The sequence below is a fragment of the Triticum urartu genome, chromosome 7A (genome assembly GCF_056163025.1).
Source record: "Triticum urartu cultivar PI428250 chromosome 7A, HENAU_Tu73, whole genome shotgun sequence".
Lineage (NCBI taxonomy): Eukaryota > Viridiplantae > Streptophyta > Magnoliopsida > Poales > Poaceae > Triticum > Triticum urartu.
The window spans coordinates 154,622,292-154,638,676 of NC_141879.1; the positions used below are offsets into that span (position 1 = coordinate 154,622,292).

At 43.8% G+C, this 16,385-nt stretch overlaps 1 protein-coding gene and 1 pseudogene across 7 annotated transcripts; one reads left to right on the forward strand and one right to left on the reverse strand.

Annotated features, from left to right (window-relative positions):
• Window positions 1-1,497: 1,497 nt before the first annotated feature.
• Window positions 1,498-13,849, reverse strand: LOC125520070 (uncharacterized). 7 transcript variants are annotated; one of them, XR_015612183.1, is made up of 10 exons: window positions 13,181-13,849; window positions 12,398-12,947; window positions 11,713-11,836; window positions 11,247-11,319; window positions 4,825-4,887; window positions 4,595-4,749; window positions 3,174-3,221; window positions 2,422-2,475; window positions 2,057-2,116; window positions 1,498-1,963 (listed from the first exon to the last, which is right to left on the reverse strand). XR_015612183.1 is itself a non-coding variant. In XM_087537614.1 (7 exons), exons 2-7 carry the CDS (start codon window positions 12,417-12,419, stop codon window positions 1,749-1,751), a joined length of 378 nt encoding a protein of 125 aa, XP_087393740.1. In that variant the 5' UTR covers window positions 12,420-12,947; window positions 13,181-13,845; the 3' UTR covers window positions 1,498-1,748. The 7 variants fall into 7 exon arrangements, 2 of the variants coding, with proteins under 2 accessions (XP_087393740.1, XP_087393739.1); XR_015612181.1 differs by having other exon boundaries at window positions 11,213-11,319; window positions 13,181-13,848; XR_015612184.1 differs by lacking the exon at window positions 11,247-11,319 and having other exon boundaries at window positions 4,825-4,905.
• LOC147958710 (uncharacterized) lies at window positions 5,447-7,711 on the forward strand (annotated as a pseudogene).
• Window positions 13,850-16,385: the final 2,536 nt, after the last annotated feature.

Sequence of the window (16,385 nt, forward strand, 5' to 3'; positions counted from 1 at the left end):
TTTGTTGCATCATCAAGATACACTATCACTCTCAATTTCGTGGAACCATGAACAATTTTTAAAATCATGATCATTTTTTAAAACTCGTGCACATATTTGAAATCATGAACATTTTTAAAATTGTGAACACTTTTTCAAAAAATTTAACATTTTCCAAAATCAAGAATATTTTTTGAATTCATGAACATTTTATACTTGCAAACATTTTTTAAAATTGTGAACATTTTTTATTTTATGTGCAAATGGACGAACCAAATGATGGATGAAAATCTGGTAATAAGAAACATATAAAAAAAGGAGTAAGAAACATCCGTGTCTTTAATAGAAAAATGAAAGTACTAATTAAGGGTGCAACATAAAAATAATTTTAAAAATAATTAACATGGAAGATAACATTATATTTAGAATGTACAAAATTTTTTGGGCGATTTTCATATTTAGCATGCTAAATTTAAAGTTGGGGTTTGAAGGATATGAATATTTAAAAAAAAATACTTGAATCTGTAAAAAAAGTTAAAAGAGAATATTTTAGCCGTATTGTACTGTGTAGACACACTATTAAAAGACACTTGGCAAGGTAGCTCTATACTACGGCAATTGAAATTCGCGAAAAAAAGGGTGCAAAAATGGGGATGACCAGGTTTCGAACCGAGGTTGTGGAGAAACGCCTAGGCCAGTAGGCTGGTTTGTTCGGTTGTGTTTTGTAAGGGCATTTTCTTAGATGAACCAAGCTCTATCGGTGGCGGGTTAAGAAAAAGAAAAACGAATCGTTTTTCTATTTACGGGTGGCATAAGTAAGTAATTTTTACCAACTTAGAAGGTAATTTTAATGACGGGCGACCAGAAGCGGTAGCCGCTTTATTAGTAGATAAAGATAACAACAATTGACCATGAATCCGACTGGACTTCCATCAAAAAAAAATCCGACTGGACTTCGAAACGTTCTTTTTTTGAGCATCAGTACAGACACAAGCGCTCATATACACGCGCATACACTCACTCCTATGAACGCACACACGCACACCTTACCCCTATGAGCACCTTCGAGAGACTGAGCCGGCATATCATCTTGAGATTTACGAAATCATCGTAGGCGCCTCGTCGTCGACGGGGACGTCTCCTCCCATTGAAAGCGCATCGCCGGAAATTCTGAAATAAATTCAGGAATAATGCAAGCATCAGGATTTGAACCCTGATGGGTTAGGGATACCACTGTTCATCTAACCAACTCAACCACGTTCTTTCTGCTACACGCATATAGGTGTGATGGGAAAAAAAAGCGGAGCGATTATCTTCTCTACTCCTAATGTCTGAGTATCTTCTCTTCTACTCCTAATCTTCTACTCCTAATGTCTGATGAGTATGTAAGTAGTTCGTTCGCTTCGTTTGTTCCCACCGTCCCATCGATCTCCTGATCCCTCCCCCCCACCGAAAACCGAGACCGGTTTTATTTCATGCATCACAAGAACCAAGCCAAACGTTCCCTCCCCTTCCATATAAAACAACAAACCTTCCATCCTTTCTTTCAATTTACGACACCAATCAAATCAAAACATATGGAATCATATCGGAAAATTCCGTCACGAGAAGCTTCCATAAACAACAGTTTAATCTAATATTTTTGCTCTTTCCATATACAACAAAATCCTATTTTCCGAGCGGGGCTGGCAAGGCCTGATTCTCCACGCTTCCAGGTTTGCGTTTGGATCATGTGTATTTGAACAGTTTCTTCAAAGTTTGCCGTCAGATCAGGTGTGCGGTGCCGGCGCGGCTGCCAGCGACATGTTGTGACACAGGTTCTCCACGCTTAGTAACCTGTACACAGTTCAATTCTGGTTAAACTAATGCGGGAAGAGACTGGGTTAACTATACAACTGTCCGATTGGTGGTGTGACATAGCCCCAACTGTTCGTCCGATTAGTACATGGTCCTCACTGTTCTTGTGTGCTAGCGAGGCATATACCTGTTCAAAGTAAGTAGTCAACTGCTTTAAGTATACAACCAATGCATAGCAAGGCTTGACATATGTATACATTCAACCCTTTCGAAAACTTACTGCTTCTCGAGAGGTATCCTAACCCCGTCTATAATTTTTGTGACGTTCTACCAAAGTAACCTGTACCAAGAACATGGCTCAGAGAGGATAATTTGCTATATACATGATTTCTATTCAACAAGCAACGCTATCAGAATAAATGCAGCACGAATATGATTGTGCAGTTTCAGATTAGCTCCATAGTGTTCCTTTTTTTTAATTATCAAGAGCTTGTTAAAATAACTGTGGTACATAATTGATATGGAATCCAGTATGCACTTATATGCACTTAGTTGCCTATCTTAAGTTTCTATATATACTGATGGAACTATCTTCAGTTAGTATATATACTTGTCACAAATCACAAATCAGTACTTGGCACAAACCTATCTTGGTGGTCAAACATAGTGTTCCTCAAGCATGTACTGATGGAACTATCCCTGCCATTTATTTATATTTAGGTAAGAGTCCATGCATTTATTTGAATGGTCTGGTGGTTCAAAATCCAAATATTTGAGGAGCACATATATACATATGAGCGTTACCAATGCATACAAAAATAAATGACATGGATAATAAGAACTAGCTTTTCATGCCAGGGTGAAACTGTATGGAGAGAAGTAGAGTGATGACACCAAATCAAGAGCAAGGAGTAGACTGAAATAATTGGCAAGCACGCTTGTTACACTAACATGAAGGTCTACAGAAAAACTTCAGGATTTTGAAAATTTATTGTGTTTACAAAACAAGATCCATCTTCAGGATCTTGTTTTCTATTTACTGTTCACCAGGGAGTATATGCTCCCTGGAGCCAAAACTCCAAGCAAGTTTGTCTTGTCAGTGGCGTATGAGAAATAAGATTTGTGTCCGAGAAAAATTACTACAAATGGAGGACGAGATGATGCTGCCAGGCCAAAGCAACATTTTCATGTTGTCCCCTGACTATGCTTTTCTGTGTGGTTTCTTCTACTCTCCTTTTTTTCTTTTTTTTTTGCTTTTCTTAATCTCGACCAGCCTAGGAAGAAGAAAACTTGAACCAAAGTAGTTAATCCATTGCACAACTCAATGCATTTCAAATTGTTCTGTTGCCTCCACCAAAATCATGCAGATATAAAGATAATACAAGAAGGTTAGTTACCTTCCTTTGTGCAGGACAAGAACTCTACCCGCTGCCATTTTACGGAACCTGTAGCAAGCAATGCATTAGATGACAATGCTGGTTATTGGTCACAAAAACTGAAGAGAAGCATTATTGTACCAAACATGCCAAGAACTTACTTTACTCCTGTTCAATGTAGATTAAAGTGCGTTAAATAGCGTATACGGTAGTTATTGATCTGCTTTGCCAATGACAATTGTCTATGACAGTGATGTCCTCAAACGACTTGACCCCGTTTGGTTCTCGTTCGGAAAGGGTGAATCTTGCTAAGCAACACCGACAGCGACAAATGGAGGCGACAAAGGGGCTCCGACAACCTCTTGCTGATATCACCAATGTTGATAGACTCCCCAAAGAGGGTCCAGGTATATTGAATTGATAATTGATTGGTATTTGGTGATTGTTAAATTACTAATCTGAACAATCCCTTCCGCAAGCCATTGGAGCTGGCCCACAACCATCGAGCGGCTTGTTTATTCGTGAAGCAGATGTCCCGTCTCCCTTGACCATAGAACTCCCGAAAGGGAGTCCAGGTATAACTCATCGTAATATTTAAATGCCTTCGATATTGGTGATTACTAATTTGAACAATCCCTTTCGCAAGTCGTTGCATCTGACCCACGACCACCAAGCAGCCTGATTATACATGAAGCACCAATCCCCTCTGCGTCAACCATAGAACACCACAAAGGTAGTCCAGGTATAGCTTCCGAACTCACACCTCCTTCGAATTTCTAAATATAATGAAGCGGTAAATTTAATCCATCAGAGGGGATTGTTGCGCGTAATCTGGTTTGGTATATAATTAATATATTGCAACCCTGATGGTGCATGATTTTATCCATAAATACTATTACTGTTCAAAATCGGATGCTAATGTGTGCATACCTAAAACAACAGATAGAGCTACGAGGGGCCATGCTGGCCAACGTAAAGGGACCTTATCAAAGGAAGAAAGGGATGCCATTAACGCACGGAGAAGAGCAACTTATAAGAAGAAAAAAGAAGAGCAAGGGTACCAAGAACAAAAGGATAAGTTGAACACAAAGAGATGAGAATCTTATCAGAAGAAGAAACAGCAGGAAGACCGACAACGACAGATGGATGCGACAAATGGCCTCCGACACGCTCTTGGTGAAGACACCAATGTTAATATACTCCCCAAAGAGGGTCCAGGTATATGGAATTTGTGTAATGTTTTTAGTAAATCACCTTCAATGTTGTTTCTTACTAATTAGCAAAGTCCCTTTCGCAAGACAACCGATCTTCCCCACAACCATCAAGCGGACTGTTTATTCACGAAGCACCAACCCCATCGCCCGCAACCATTGAACTACCCAAAGGGAGTCTAGGTATAACTCTGAGACAATCTTTAAATGCCTTTCATATTGAATTTTTACCAATTTGAACAATCCCTTTCGCAAGCCATTGCAGCTGACCCACAACCATTGAGCGGCCTGATTATACATGAAGCAACAATCCCCTCTGCGTCAACCATAGAACTCCCCATAGGTAGTCCAGGTATTACTTCCGAACTCACACCTCCTTTGATTTTCTACAAACATAGAAACAGAAATAAGTACAAAGTTGAGTCACTTATTTTGGGACGGAGGGAGTATTACTGTTGTACCTCCAGTTAACCATGAGAGCTTTGAACTTGATTGTTCTGGTTCGGATGCTAATGTGTATAGACCTACAACAACAGGTCCAGCTATAAGGGGCTGTGAGGGCCAACGTAAAGGGACATTATCAACGGAAAAAAATAATGTCATAAATGCACGGAGACGAGCAACTTATAAAAAGAAAATAGAAGATGAAGGGTACCAAGAACAAAAGGATAAGTTGAACACACAAAGACGAGCAACTTATGAGATGAAGACACCAAAGGACACAAACACATTAGATATTATAAATGCAAAGAGGCGAGCCGCTTACGAGAAGAAGAAGGAACAAGTAAACACGCAAAGACGGGAAACGACTCAGAAACATCGAGATAGCTTAACACCAGAGCAGAAAGGGGAGATTAGTGCTCAGCGCCGACAACGGGAGAAAGCTATCCGGAACACCCCGTGTGCTGAATCCACCGCGATGCCTCGTCCTAATTTAGCAACCTCAGCTACGACGATCACATGCGGTCACACCTTCAAATCTTACGGTATTCCTCGCCTGTGTACTCCACATCTTATGTTCGTATGCATTAAACAAATATTTACTTGCTCCGTGTCGGCGCAGCCGCCTACTGTGCCAGTACGATGGACGATAATATCCTCATGTTGGATCCTGGGCAACAATCCCATGGTGAACAAATTGATCGTGCTCCTGCTGTCACCAAGAGCCCCGCATACATTCGAAACACCGAAACCGACGGTACTTATCCCATCATGAACCAGCTTTCATTTTGTAAACATTCTACAGTTGTTTATGACAACTCAAAAATGTTGCAGGTGCCTACCTAAGTAGAACCTTCGGTGACGGGGCTGTAGATGACGACCCAGTCAAAATCGATGATCACCTGAAAAGTGTCGACCAGCTAACCAGTGATCCGGTAACAATAGCGGATAATGGAGTGGACGAGCAGAGTCATGAGTCCAGAGCGAGGCATAGGATGAGAGAGTGAGCTTGCAAGGGAAGTATGGCGGCAAACAAGCATCAGGAGAAAATTGGCAAGCAAAAAACATCACCGAAGGTACCACGTGGTGAGAGGAATGCTCTACTAGATCGGCGTAATGCAAGGTTTGCAGGTAGGGTGAGGACCCCAACCGTCAGGTCCATCTCCATACCAGAAATGAGCTCAAGTGGAAAACCTACCGTAGTGGAAGCACACGGTGCCTCGACCTCATCTAGCACACCGGAGTACACGATCAGAAGTGAAGGTAACACTCCCATCCTTACTCTCCTTGCGTCCCTTGAGACTGAACCCTCATTTATTGGTTTCACACCTGAGCAGACGACATGGACGCTTACCTTAGTCGTCTCATGAATGATAATGTCAACCCTGACAACCTCTTTGACGATGAGTATTACCTGTTTGCTGGTGAAGGTATGTACACCCACTTGAGCAACATCCACCCGTTGGGAATATCACTAATTTTAAACATTGTTTGCAGGCTCATATGCTGATGACATGGAGCACGACGAATTGGTAGACTCAAGTCACGATACCTATGTCGACCATGATCCATTGGACTATGTCTACTCAAACCTCCCAGACCACACACACATCCTAAAGCACGCCGCAAATTGCGATCACTGCAAGGCCAAGAAGTTTGTGTCCGAGGCCTCGGGATTCTGCTGTCGCAGTGGGCAGATCCAACTAAAGCAACCGGAGCCCATCCCGGAGCTAATGAGGCTTTGGTCTAGCATGGATGCGGATTCAAGGCATTTTCGGGAGAACATACGGTTCTTCAACGGCCACTTCTCCTTCACAACCCTTGGTGTCAGCCTTGATGAAAGCTACACAAACATGAAGTCTGGGGTGTACACGTTCCGGGCGCATGGCACCATCTACCACAATGTTCATTCCTTCGGGCCAACGTCACGTCCAGATCATCTACAGTTGTACTTCTACGATGATGACCTAGGCCTAACCCATCGCAAGGCTGCCACCGAGCAATTAGACCAGGATGTCGTCAGAAAGTTAGTGGACATACTCAGAGAAAACCCGTACTCCCAGCAGTTTAGGAGTTTGGGTGCGCACAGGGACAACCTCGACGATTACAGGATAGATCTCAACACTGACTAGAGACTAGACCAACGGAAGTATAATAGACCTCTGTCATCTGAGGTCGCTACAATTTGGGTGGAGGGCACTAACCTAGCGAAGAGGTTTGATCGTAGGATCACACTTTGCGGGAATGACAACCAGAGGCACAATATACATGTGACGGCTGGCTCGTATGACCCGCTCTCTTACCCACTCTTCTACCCAAGGGGGGAGCTCGGTTGGCACCCGAAACTTCCTAAACGTGATGTCAATTGGCCGGTTGTGCAACAACCAAGAGGTAGACGTGATGATGATGACGATGATGATGATGATGAGGATGCAGGTAAGCCTTATGCGTATTCTATCGTTTAGATGAATTGTATACTTCTCATATGAATCCTAATGTCCGCGTTACTCATCCATGTGCAGAGGGGAATAGCAGGTTATGCGTCTCGGTGAGAGACTACTACTGTTACATGCTCCAGACACGACCTGGTATATTCAATCCCATACTTTGTGGAGCACGATTGCTCCAGCAATGGGGGTGGACATGCACATCAAGATTGAGAGTTGTAGGTTGAAATGGTACAGGAAGAACCAGACAAAGATCCGTGCCGACCTGTATAAAGGAGTTGTTGATGCAATTACATCCGGGGAGACCCGAGCAAGCGCTGTTGGAGTAAGGATAGTGCTCCCTGGAATGTACCCAGGTGGCGACCGCGACATGAAGCGGAGGCATATGGATGCCATGGCAATTGTCCATACCTACAGGAAGCCTGACATCTTCTTGACCATGACCTGCAACCCTAACTAGGAAGAGATAACGAATGAGTTGTTTCCTGGTCAGACAGCGCAAGACCGACCTGATCTTGTGGCTCGTGTGTTCCATGGCAAGCTAGAGGCTATGAAAGAGATGTTGTTCAAGAAGAATATCTTGGGTGTTGTTGTCGCTCATGTATACATAGTCGAGTTCCAGAAGAGGGGCCTCCCCCACGCACACTTTTTGTTGATCATGGATTCTGCCTATAAGCTTGTCGTTCCAGAGCAGTACGATCGACTCATTTCTACCAAGCTCCCAGACAAGCAGAAGTATCCTGAACTCCACGCCTTGGTGGTGAAACATATGATGCACGGACCATGCGGTGCTCTCAACCCCAAAAATGTGTGCATGCAACAGAACGAGTGCAAGTGCAGATACCCGCGGCCGTTCAATGAAAACACGGCATAGGGCAAGGACTCATACCCAGTTTATCGTCGTCGAGATAATGGTCGGCAGGCTAAGGTCCGAGGTAAAATGTTGGACAACAGATGGGTTGTGCCGTATAACCCTTACCTTCTGCGAATGTTCAATTGCCACATCAACGTTGAGGTTTGCTCCAGCATAAAGGCCGTCAAATACCTTTACAAGTACATATACAAGGGCCATGATAGGGCTTCTTTCAGCATCGACCAGCCCGACGCCGATGGTAACATTGATGAGATCAAAAGATACGTAGACGCGAGGTGGGTTACTCCTCCAGAGGCGATGTGGAGGATATTTGGCTTCCCCTTGTGTGCCAATGACCCGCCTGTCCTACAGTTGCCTCTTCATCTCCCGAATATGCACAGGGTGGCATTCAATGAACAAGCTCACTTGACCGACGTAGTCGCCTCTGAGAATGCTTCCAAATCCATGTTGACAGAGTATTTCAAAGCTAACCAAAACCACCCATGGGCTAGGAATATATTGTACAAGGATTTTCCTGGAAGGTTCACATGGCAGAAGGGTAAGAAGTATTGGAAAGAGTGGGTGGAGCGTTATCAGATAGGTCGAATTGTGTCTGCCAATCCTGCCGAGGGGGAGCGATACTATCTGCGTGTGCTGCTAAACCATGTTGCTGGCAAGACATCCTATGAGGACCTGCTCACCGTGGATGGTAGGCTATGTGGGAGCTTTAGAGAGGCTGCCGAAAGGTTGGGACTCATCGAGGCAGATAACACGCTCGACGACTGTCTTACTGAGGCAGAGCACTGGGCGATGCCATGTTCGCTCAGGAGGCTCTTCGCAACAATTTTGGTGCACTGTGAGCCAGGCGACGTGCGTGGTTTATGGAATAGGCACTTTGAGCCTATGTCTGATGACTATCGGCGATCACACACGTGCCCGATTAGGGTGGAACAGATGGTGTTGCTTGACATTAGGGGTATGTTGCAGTCCATGGGCAAACACATAGCTGATTTCGCTCTTCCATGCATTGACGATGCTTTCGACCCAACCGAGGGCGAGGCCAGAGAAGTGATCGAGGAATCCAATGTCGATTTTGACATCAACGACACTAAATTGGCTTCGTCGCTAAACTCGGAGCAGAGGGTTGCATACGACGAGATACTAGCTTCTGTTAAACGCGGTGATGGGGGTGTGTTCTTTGTTGATGGCCCGGGAGGTACAGGGAAGACCTTCCTGTACAGGGCGCTGCTCGCCATGGTTCGAAGCGAGGGAAACATCGCTATCGCTACCATGGCGTCAGGCGTCGCCGCTTCTATCATGCCTGGAGGCAGGACTGCCCACTCGAGGTTCAAGATCCCATTGAGCTGTGACGATGGCGCTTCATGCACCTTCACGAAGCAGAGTGGTACCGCCAAGCTACTGAGGATGACCTCATTGATACTATGGGATGAGGCCACCATGACTAAGCGACAGGCGGTCGAGGCACTGGACAACAGCATGCGTGACATCATGGGAAGACGAGACCGACCCTTTGGAGGAAAAACTGTTGTGTTTGGCGGGGACTTCAGGCAGGTGCTTCCCGTCGTCAGGAGGGGGTCCCGGGGTCAGATAATCGATGCAACCCTCCGAAGTTCACACCTCTGGAAGGGTATGCGCCAGCTAAGGCTCGTCACCAACATGAGGGCTCATAATGACACCTGGTTTGCCGATTACTTGCTAAGGGTAGGCAATGGCACCGAGGAAGTTGACGATCAAGGAAACATACGACTCTTTGAAGATATTTGTGTGCCGTCTACAGGCGAGGGTGACGACCTAGAGAAGCTGATTGACCATGTGTTTCCGAGACTAGGTGACAACCAGTCTGATCCGAATTACATGACTTCACGCGCAATCCTCTCCACCATGAACGACAACGTCGACAAGATAAACATACGCATGGTAGAGCGTTTTCGGGGAGAAGAAGTAATCTACCATAGCTTTGACAGTGCAGAAGACGACCCGTATGGCTACTACGCTCCCGAGTTCCTAAATGGATTGACTCCCAACGGTCTGCCTCCGTATGCACTCAAACAGAAGCTCAACTACCCTGTCATACTTCTGAGGAACATTGATCCGGCTAATGGTCTGTGTAATGGGACGAGGCTTGTGGTGCGAGGTTTCGAGAGGAACGCCATCGACGCAGAAATCGTGATCGAACAACATGCAGGTAGGAGGGTATTCGTTCCTCGAATACCCCTATGCCCATCTGACAATGACATGTTTCCATTCAAGTTCAAGAGGAAGCAATTTCCTGTAAGGCTTAGCTTTGCTATGACGATTAACAAGGCTCAAGGCCAGACGATTCCGATTGTTGGCGTGTACCTACCTAATCCGGTGTTCTCTCATGGTCAACTCTATGTCGCATTGTCTCGAGCCACCGCAAAGAGAAGTATAAAGATCCTCATTGAGAAGGAGGAGGAAGAGAATGCCAAGAAGCAAAGCGGTAAATCTAAGAAGCGAAAAAGACCTGCCTTGTCCTTACAGACCTCAATGAAGAACATCGTCTATAAGGAAGTCCTTACAGGCTGAAGTCCGCTCTTAAATATGTGAGAGGATTTACTCTTATGCTACAGGTAATTTGGTGCTCTTTGGTGTCTTTGTACACTATCTTTCGATGTTTGCAATTGAACTTTATTATGTTTATAGTACAAGGCAAGTATTAATAATATTGCCTCGGATTTGTGACTTTGCAAGTTGCCAAATTTTGCTATATGTGACATTATTTTTTGTTTTGCTGGTTTGCTTATTTATATTATTCTTTTGTTGTTTTGTAATCAATCATCTACTACATCTAAACTCGGCTTTGTTTTTCTGCACAAATATTGCACACTGCCTTGGTCACTTCGTTCTTGTAAAACTAGACTCCACTCAAGTGTTCTACATTAGAGAAATATTTATGATGCGGCCCCAATGCAGACTGTATGTTTACTTATTGTCGTGATCTTTGTACGTCGATGCCTACACCCTACAGCCTGAGCCACTTGACGACCAATCTGTAATTCGATGTTAAAAATATAGATGCAGATACGTTAATTATAATGTGGCATCGAATTCCATGATAATTCATACCTGAAATAAAATTGTGATTTATTTGATATCTTACTATCGTATCCGCATCGAGCACAACCGAGCGCCTCTATTTCCGGTGAGGCCAAGTATCCAGAATCCTCCTGCATCTTAAATCCATTGACGCTTTTCTGTTATAGGCTTTGTTCTATGCAGATACCGAAATTAGCACCGCTAAACTTTTAATCTGGAAATACCACTATAGAGTACTTTGGCCTGTAATTAGCAAGTCTTCCTTCGTTGCCGCGCAAGTACTTCTCTTGCATTCCCTGAGATATAAAGTATATACTATCTCTACTTCCTAATCAGTTTGAAAGATTAATTCAAAGTATGCATGCTCCTAAGAAGGAGAAGTTCTTTATTATCTTGCATGTACTTTCACCAGAATGATTATTTTCGTTATACTTCACTGACCAATGATGTCAGGCTTTACTTCGTCGGAAATCAGCACATACCAGCTAGCGAATATTCAACATAAAAATATGATGGTTATAGGCACATACCTTTCATTGCCTTTAATCTTCAAGTTCTCATCGATCTGCTCTCTACCCATGTTCGCACATGATCCAAATTTCTCTTTCATGCTCATGAGTTTCTGATAACACGCTGATTTACTTTTATGTGTTCCTGAATAGAGTAACCAAATTAAGTGAAAATGGGTTTTCTTCTTGACTACATAAAGTAGAAGACGGTACCAGCATTTTCCGACAAAGAGGGAGGGGGAGGAAAGAATTTATTATTAAGCTACTCTAAGGGAGTCACATCTTTTAGATTCATCTTTACATGCAAGGAGAAAGCTGTGATAATGCGGCCATAGAGGAACAAATCCAAAATACACAAAACAAATACATTGTAGCTATCATGAGTTTTGTTGTTGGGGTCAGGCAATTGAAGATTGTGGTCATAAATGCAGTAAAGCATGCCTCTACTTATGAGAGAACAACCAAAATTACAATAAACTCCACACTGATTATAAGTATATTGTTCGTACAAAATGCTAAAAAGGAAAATAGGCCTTCATAAATTGAAGATAGTTCAGCCACATCAGATTCAGCACTACACATAACTCGCGTACATATATGCATTGTTAAATACACTTGCTAATCACATCAATACGAAAATTTCCTTTCGAGGTCTTGCGGCTCTTTGGAAATAAAACAAAAGCGACCAAAGGGCAGCTTCGAATACCTTGCCTGCGGAGACCGTGCATGTCCAGCAATGAACCTCACCAGGACTCAATCATTTGGCATGAACAGATTGCTGGGCTGCAACACACAACAAGAAGAACCAGTTCAACACGGAGTTAATTTGAAAAAACCAATGTCCAAGACAGTTTGTAGTTAACAAAAATTAACATTATTGTTTCAGTTAACAACAAAAATTAACATTATTGTTTCAGTTAACAACTCCTTTCTTGCACGGACATGTATTATGTGATCAAGCAGTAAAAAGCATTTAAGGGATTATCTAAGTACAAAATTTAGAGAGAAAAACAAAACTTTCAGACCATGAACCACCTATCTTCACAAAATAAGTTGTCTGAGGTTACTTATCTGCCTAAGAGAGCGTGTACTGCACGTCGATGATGCCCATTTGCTCTATAGGATCCTGCACAATTTACAGATGTTTTTTCCACTATCATGCGCCCATGGACGAGGCACCTTTAGAAGTGTTTGGCATATTATGCATCTCCGAAAATATTTAAATCAGACCCCATGGGTGGAACAGCTTGTTCTGCCTGATATATGTGTGCAACATGTCAGATGCAAATAATTCGATCAACTAATTATTTAGTCTAACCAACATTGTGCTAAGCAATCAATCAATCAATTTATGTACTGGTTCATATGCCAACACATCTACAAACATCCCTGGTAAATACTGGAGCCAACACCTCCACAAACCCGTGTGAGCTGCAACCTCCGCACACAGAATTGCCTGCTATTGATTGAAGAGGAAGAGTAGCTATACCTGGTACGGCTCTATGAACTGTTCTCATCCGCGTCGACCTCATCCGAAGCCTCGACGGCCACATGTCTGTGAAGCCGGTGTACACCATCCTGCTCATGTCGCTGGCACGGCAGGCTCGACAAAGGGGCGGGTGTCGATTTGGGGAGAGGATGACTCGTCCAGGAGGCGGTAGAGGCACGGGAAGGACCCGGCGCCGCTGGAGGCGGCGAGGACAAGTCGAGCACTGCCAAGCGCGGCCGCGAGATTGGCGAGGTCGGCGCGAGCAGGGCAGTCGGCGAACACGGCATGGGCAGGGAGGCGGCGAGGTGCTTCCGAGGAGAGTGAGCGGCGGTCGAGGAGGCCGAGGATCAGGGCGAGGCGGAGGCTGCGGCTAGCGGCGGGAGAAGACTGTCCTTCCACCGCCGGCGGTGGCGACCTTTGTGTGATGTTGGTCGCCGGTTGTGTGCGCATCTAGCCGCCGTCAGATGAGTGGAGGGGAGCTGGGGAGGGGATGAGAGGGGGCGGCGGTGCGAGACGAGGTCGCCGGCTGTGGAGGCGAGAGCGGAGGGGGTGGAGTGGGTGACTCGCCGAGATCTGGCATCGTGAGTGGACTGGGAGTCTGGGAGTGGAGAGAGTGAGGGGATCAGGGGAGGGAGACATGTGCTGGTTGGGCTTGGGTCGTGCGGGGAAGGAGAGGTTGGGTGCTGTTTTTCTTTGTTTTTTAGGGGTAGATTGGGTGCTGGTTGGGCCGTGTTGGTACCTGATTTGGGCATACAAAAACAAATATATATTAAAGCGTATACATATATTAATTAAACATGGAGCATACAAAAAAAATATTTTTTATATTTATTAGATATATCCAAAGTATCACACAAAAAACACAATTTTGAGAGAAGAAACCAAATATACTTGGTTTGTGTTGGATTGCTTGCATGCTTTTATCTTTCGTCGGACAATTTTCCTTAGCCTATATAAATAAATTAAAATGATTCAAGAAATTTCAGATGACTGCTTATTTATATATGAACATTATAGTTGGTTGTTTTCTCCGAGATAAATGCAACGTCTTTTTTAATAATATGAAAAACGGTTCTTCGATTTTACAAAATAAAATAGTTGTGTTAGTTTCACTTTTATTTTTATTATATATATTATATATGTTTCTTTCATCAGAGATAAAAAGTGATGGGTTTCGACATACACACTGATATAACGATGACTGACCTGACTGAAACACTACGAGAAGAGGTGCATATAGCTAATCTTTGTATGTATAATACAAAAGGTGTATTCTTTATGTATTTTTTTCTAGAATATAGGAGACATAGATATGGAATTTGGAGATGCACAAAAGGAATCCATCGACAAGGGTTCCGAAGCGACGTCACTAAAAGGGGGCTTCATCGAATTTTTTATAACATAATGATGTGGAAGCGGTGATATCTCATAAAAAATCAAAAAAGAATGCCAATTTAAATGTTACCGCGCAAGGTATTCTTTTTCAATGTTGTTATCGATCTTTCCTTCGTCATATTGTCTAATTCACTCGTTTTTGTATCATGCCGACAGACTATGTTTGTACACATTGTTAATTTTCTATTTTGTGATCACTTTACATTACAAGTGAAGTGAACTTCAATTATTATGCACTTGTGACCATGTTACATTGTCTCTACATATGGTCTCTACCTGTGAAATTTAGCATGCATTATCTTTACATAACTTTAGAAAAATATTTCGGAAGCCCGTGGCAACGCACGGGCATTCTACTAATACAAGAAAGGAAAAAAACATGCAATTTTGTGCTTAGAAAAGGTAGAGAATCTGTGTACGCGTTGGGAACGTGGGCTGTGGCGACACATCTATGTCTTGCATGGGCGGCTGCCGCGGTCCGCCTCTACAGCGGCGGCGACATCGCCGTTGCTTCTCCAAACCCCCTCCGTCTGCATGGCAGTAGGGCCGTCGTAATTATCTCTGGCCAATTTGCTTCGTCGGATCGATTGTTTTCTCTCCGCCCCGTCCATGAGCGTTACTTCATGCCTGGGCATTTGTCGATGTCCTAGCCGGCTCCTTCGGGTGGTCTAGTGCTTTTCCAGTCCGTGGATCATGAGTATGTACAATGGTGCTATCTTAGAAGTGCCACGTAGGATAAATGATGAGGTGGAGGAGAGAGAACTCATAAGAAAAGGCTTGTCTTCTCTTATTTAAGATAAGACAAAAGATGATCTCTTAGCACAATTTGTCTCACCATATTTTAAGGAATTGCTAGTGATTGAAGATAAGGGTAAGATATAACCCATTGTAGACATATTTTTTTGTCATCTCTAAATTACATGCAAAACTTAAGATAAGACTGTCTTATCTACCATTGTACATGCCCTAAGAGTCTTTGCATTGTTGTGTTGTCCTGTTGGAGTGGTTGCTCTTAGTTGTACGGCAAGTACGTGGATGTGCCATTGATCTGGACCGTCTGGACAGAGAATTGGTTTTGGTTTTGGTTTGTTTCAACAAGGTGTTCGGTCGTCGGGCCTTCTCGGTGCCCCGACAGTTCGATCGCTTCTGGATTTTTCAGAGGCATTTTGACCCCGATGTGATTTTCCTGTCTGAAACACATTTGGATAATGATAAGGCATAGGATCTGATGCGGAAACTAAAGTTTGATCATAGACTGGTGGCTCCTAGTATAGATGGAAGAAAGGGTGGACTATTATTAGTCTAGAAGGAGGTGAGGATCTACTCCCGGACTACTACCCTTGAGTTTATTGATGTGTCCATGGAAGAACATGATGGGCGCATGTGGAGGATGACATGAATATATGGCGATCCTAGATGGGATCATAAGGAAAGGACCTAACCAACCTTACGCTCTGTTTGGATGTAGATATTGATGAGCTTGGCATTGAATTGGCTCCAATGCCAGTATCACAAGACATTGTTATTGAACTTCAATGCCAACTTTTTGTTTGGTTATACATGTATTGGGCAGTTGGAATCTGAAGAGAGCAACAAATTATAACTTTTGTTTGGATGGCAAGGTATTGAATTGTGAAGCTCCTATTGTCAGACTCTTCCCCCTCACATCTGGTTCGTGTGTACTCGGCCCTCGATCGGTCTCCACCTCCCTACCACCGACGCTCCTCTACGCGTCCAATCCCTATCAGCCGTCGTGCTCTGTTCCATACCTCGCGCGACCTCTCTCTCCTCCACGAGCAGCACCATCTCT

Excerpts from the sequence above, each read along its gene's own strand:
- LOC125520070 (XM_087537614.1), bottom strand. The coding sequence starts at position 12,419 with ATGCACGGTCTCCGCAGGCAAG. Across the intron at positions 3,222-4,824 it reads GCTCTCATGGTTAACTGGAG|GTTCCGTAAAATGGCAGCGG; the intron begins GTACAACAGTAA and ends TGCTTGCTACAG. Across the intron at positions 1,816-2,421 it reads ATGTTTGACCACCAAGATAG|GTTACTAAGCGTGGAGAACC; the intron begins GTTTGTGCCAAG and ends AACTGTGTACAG.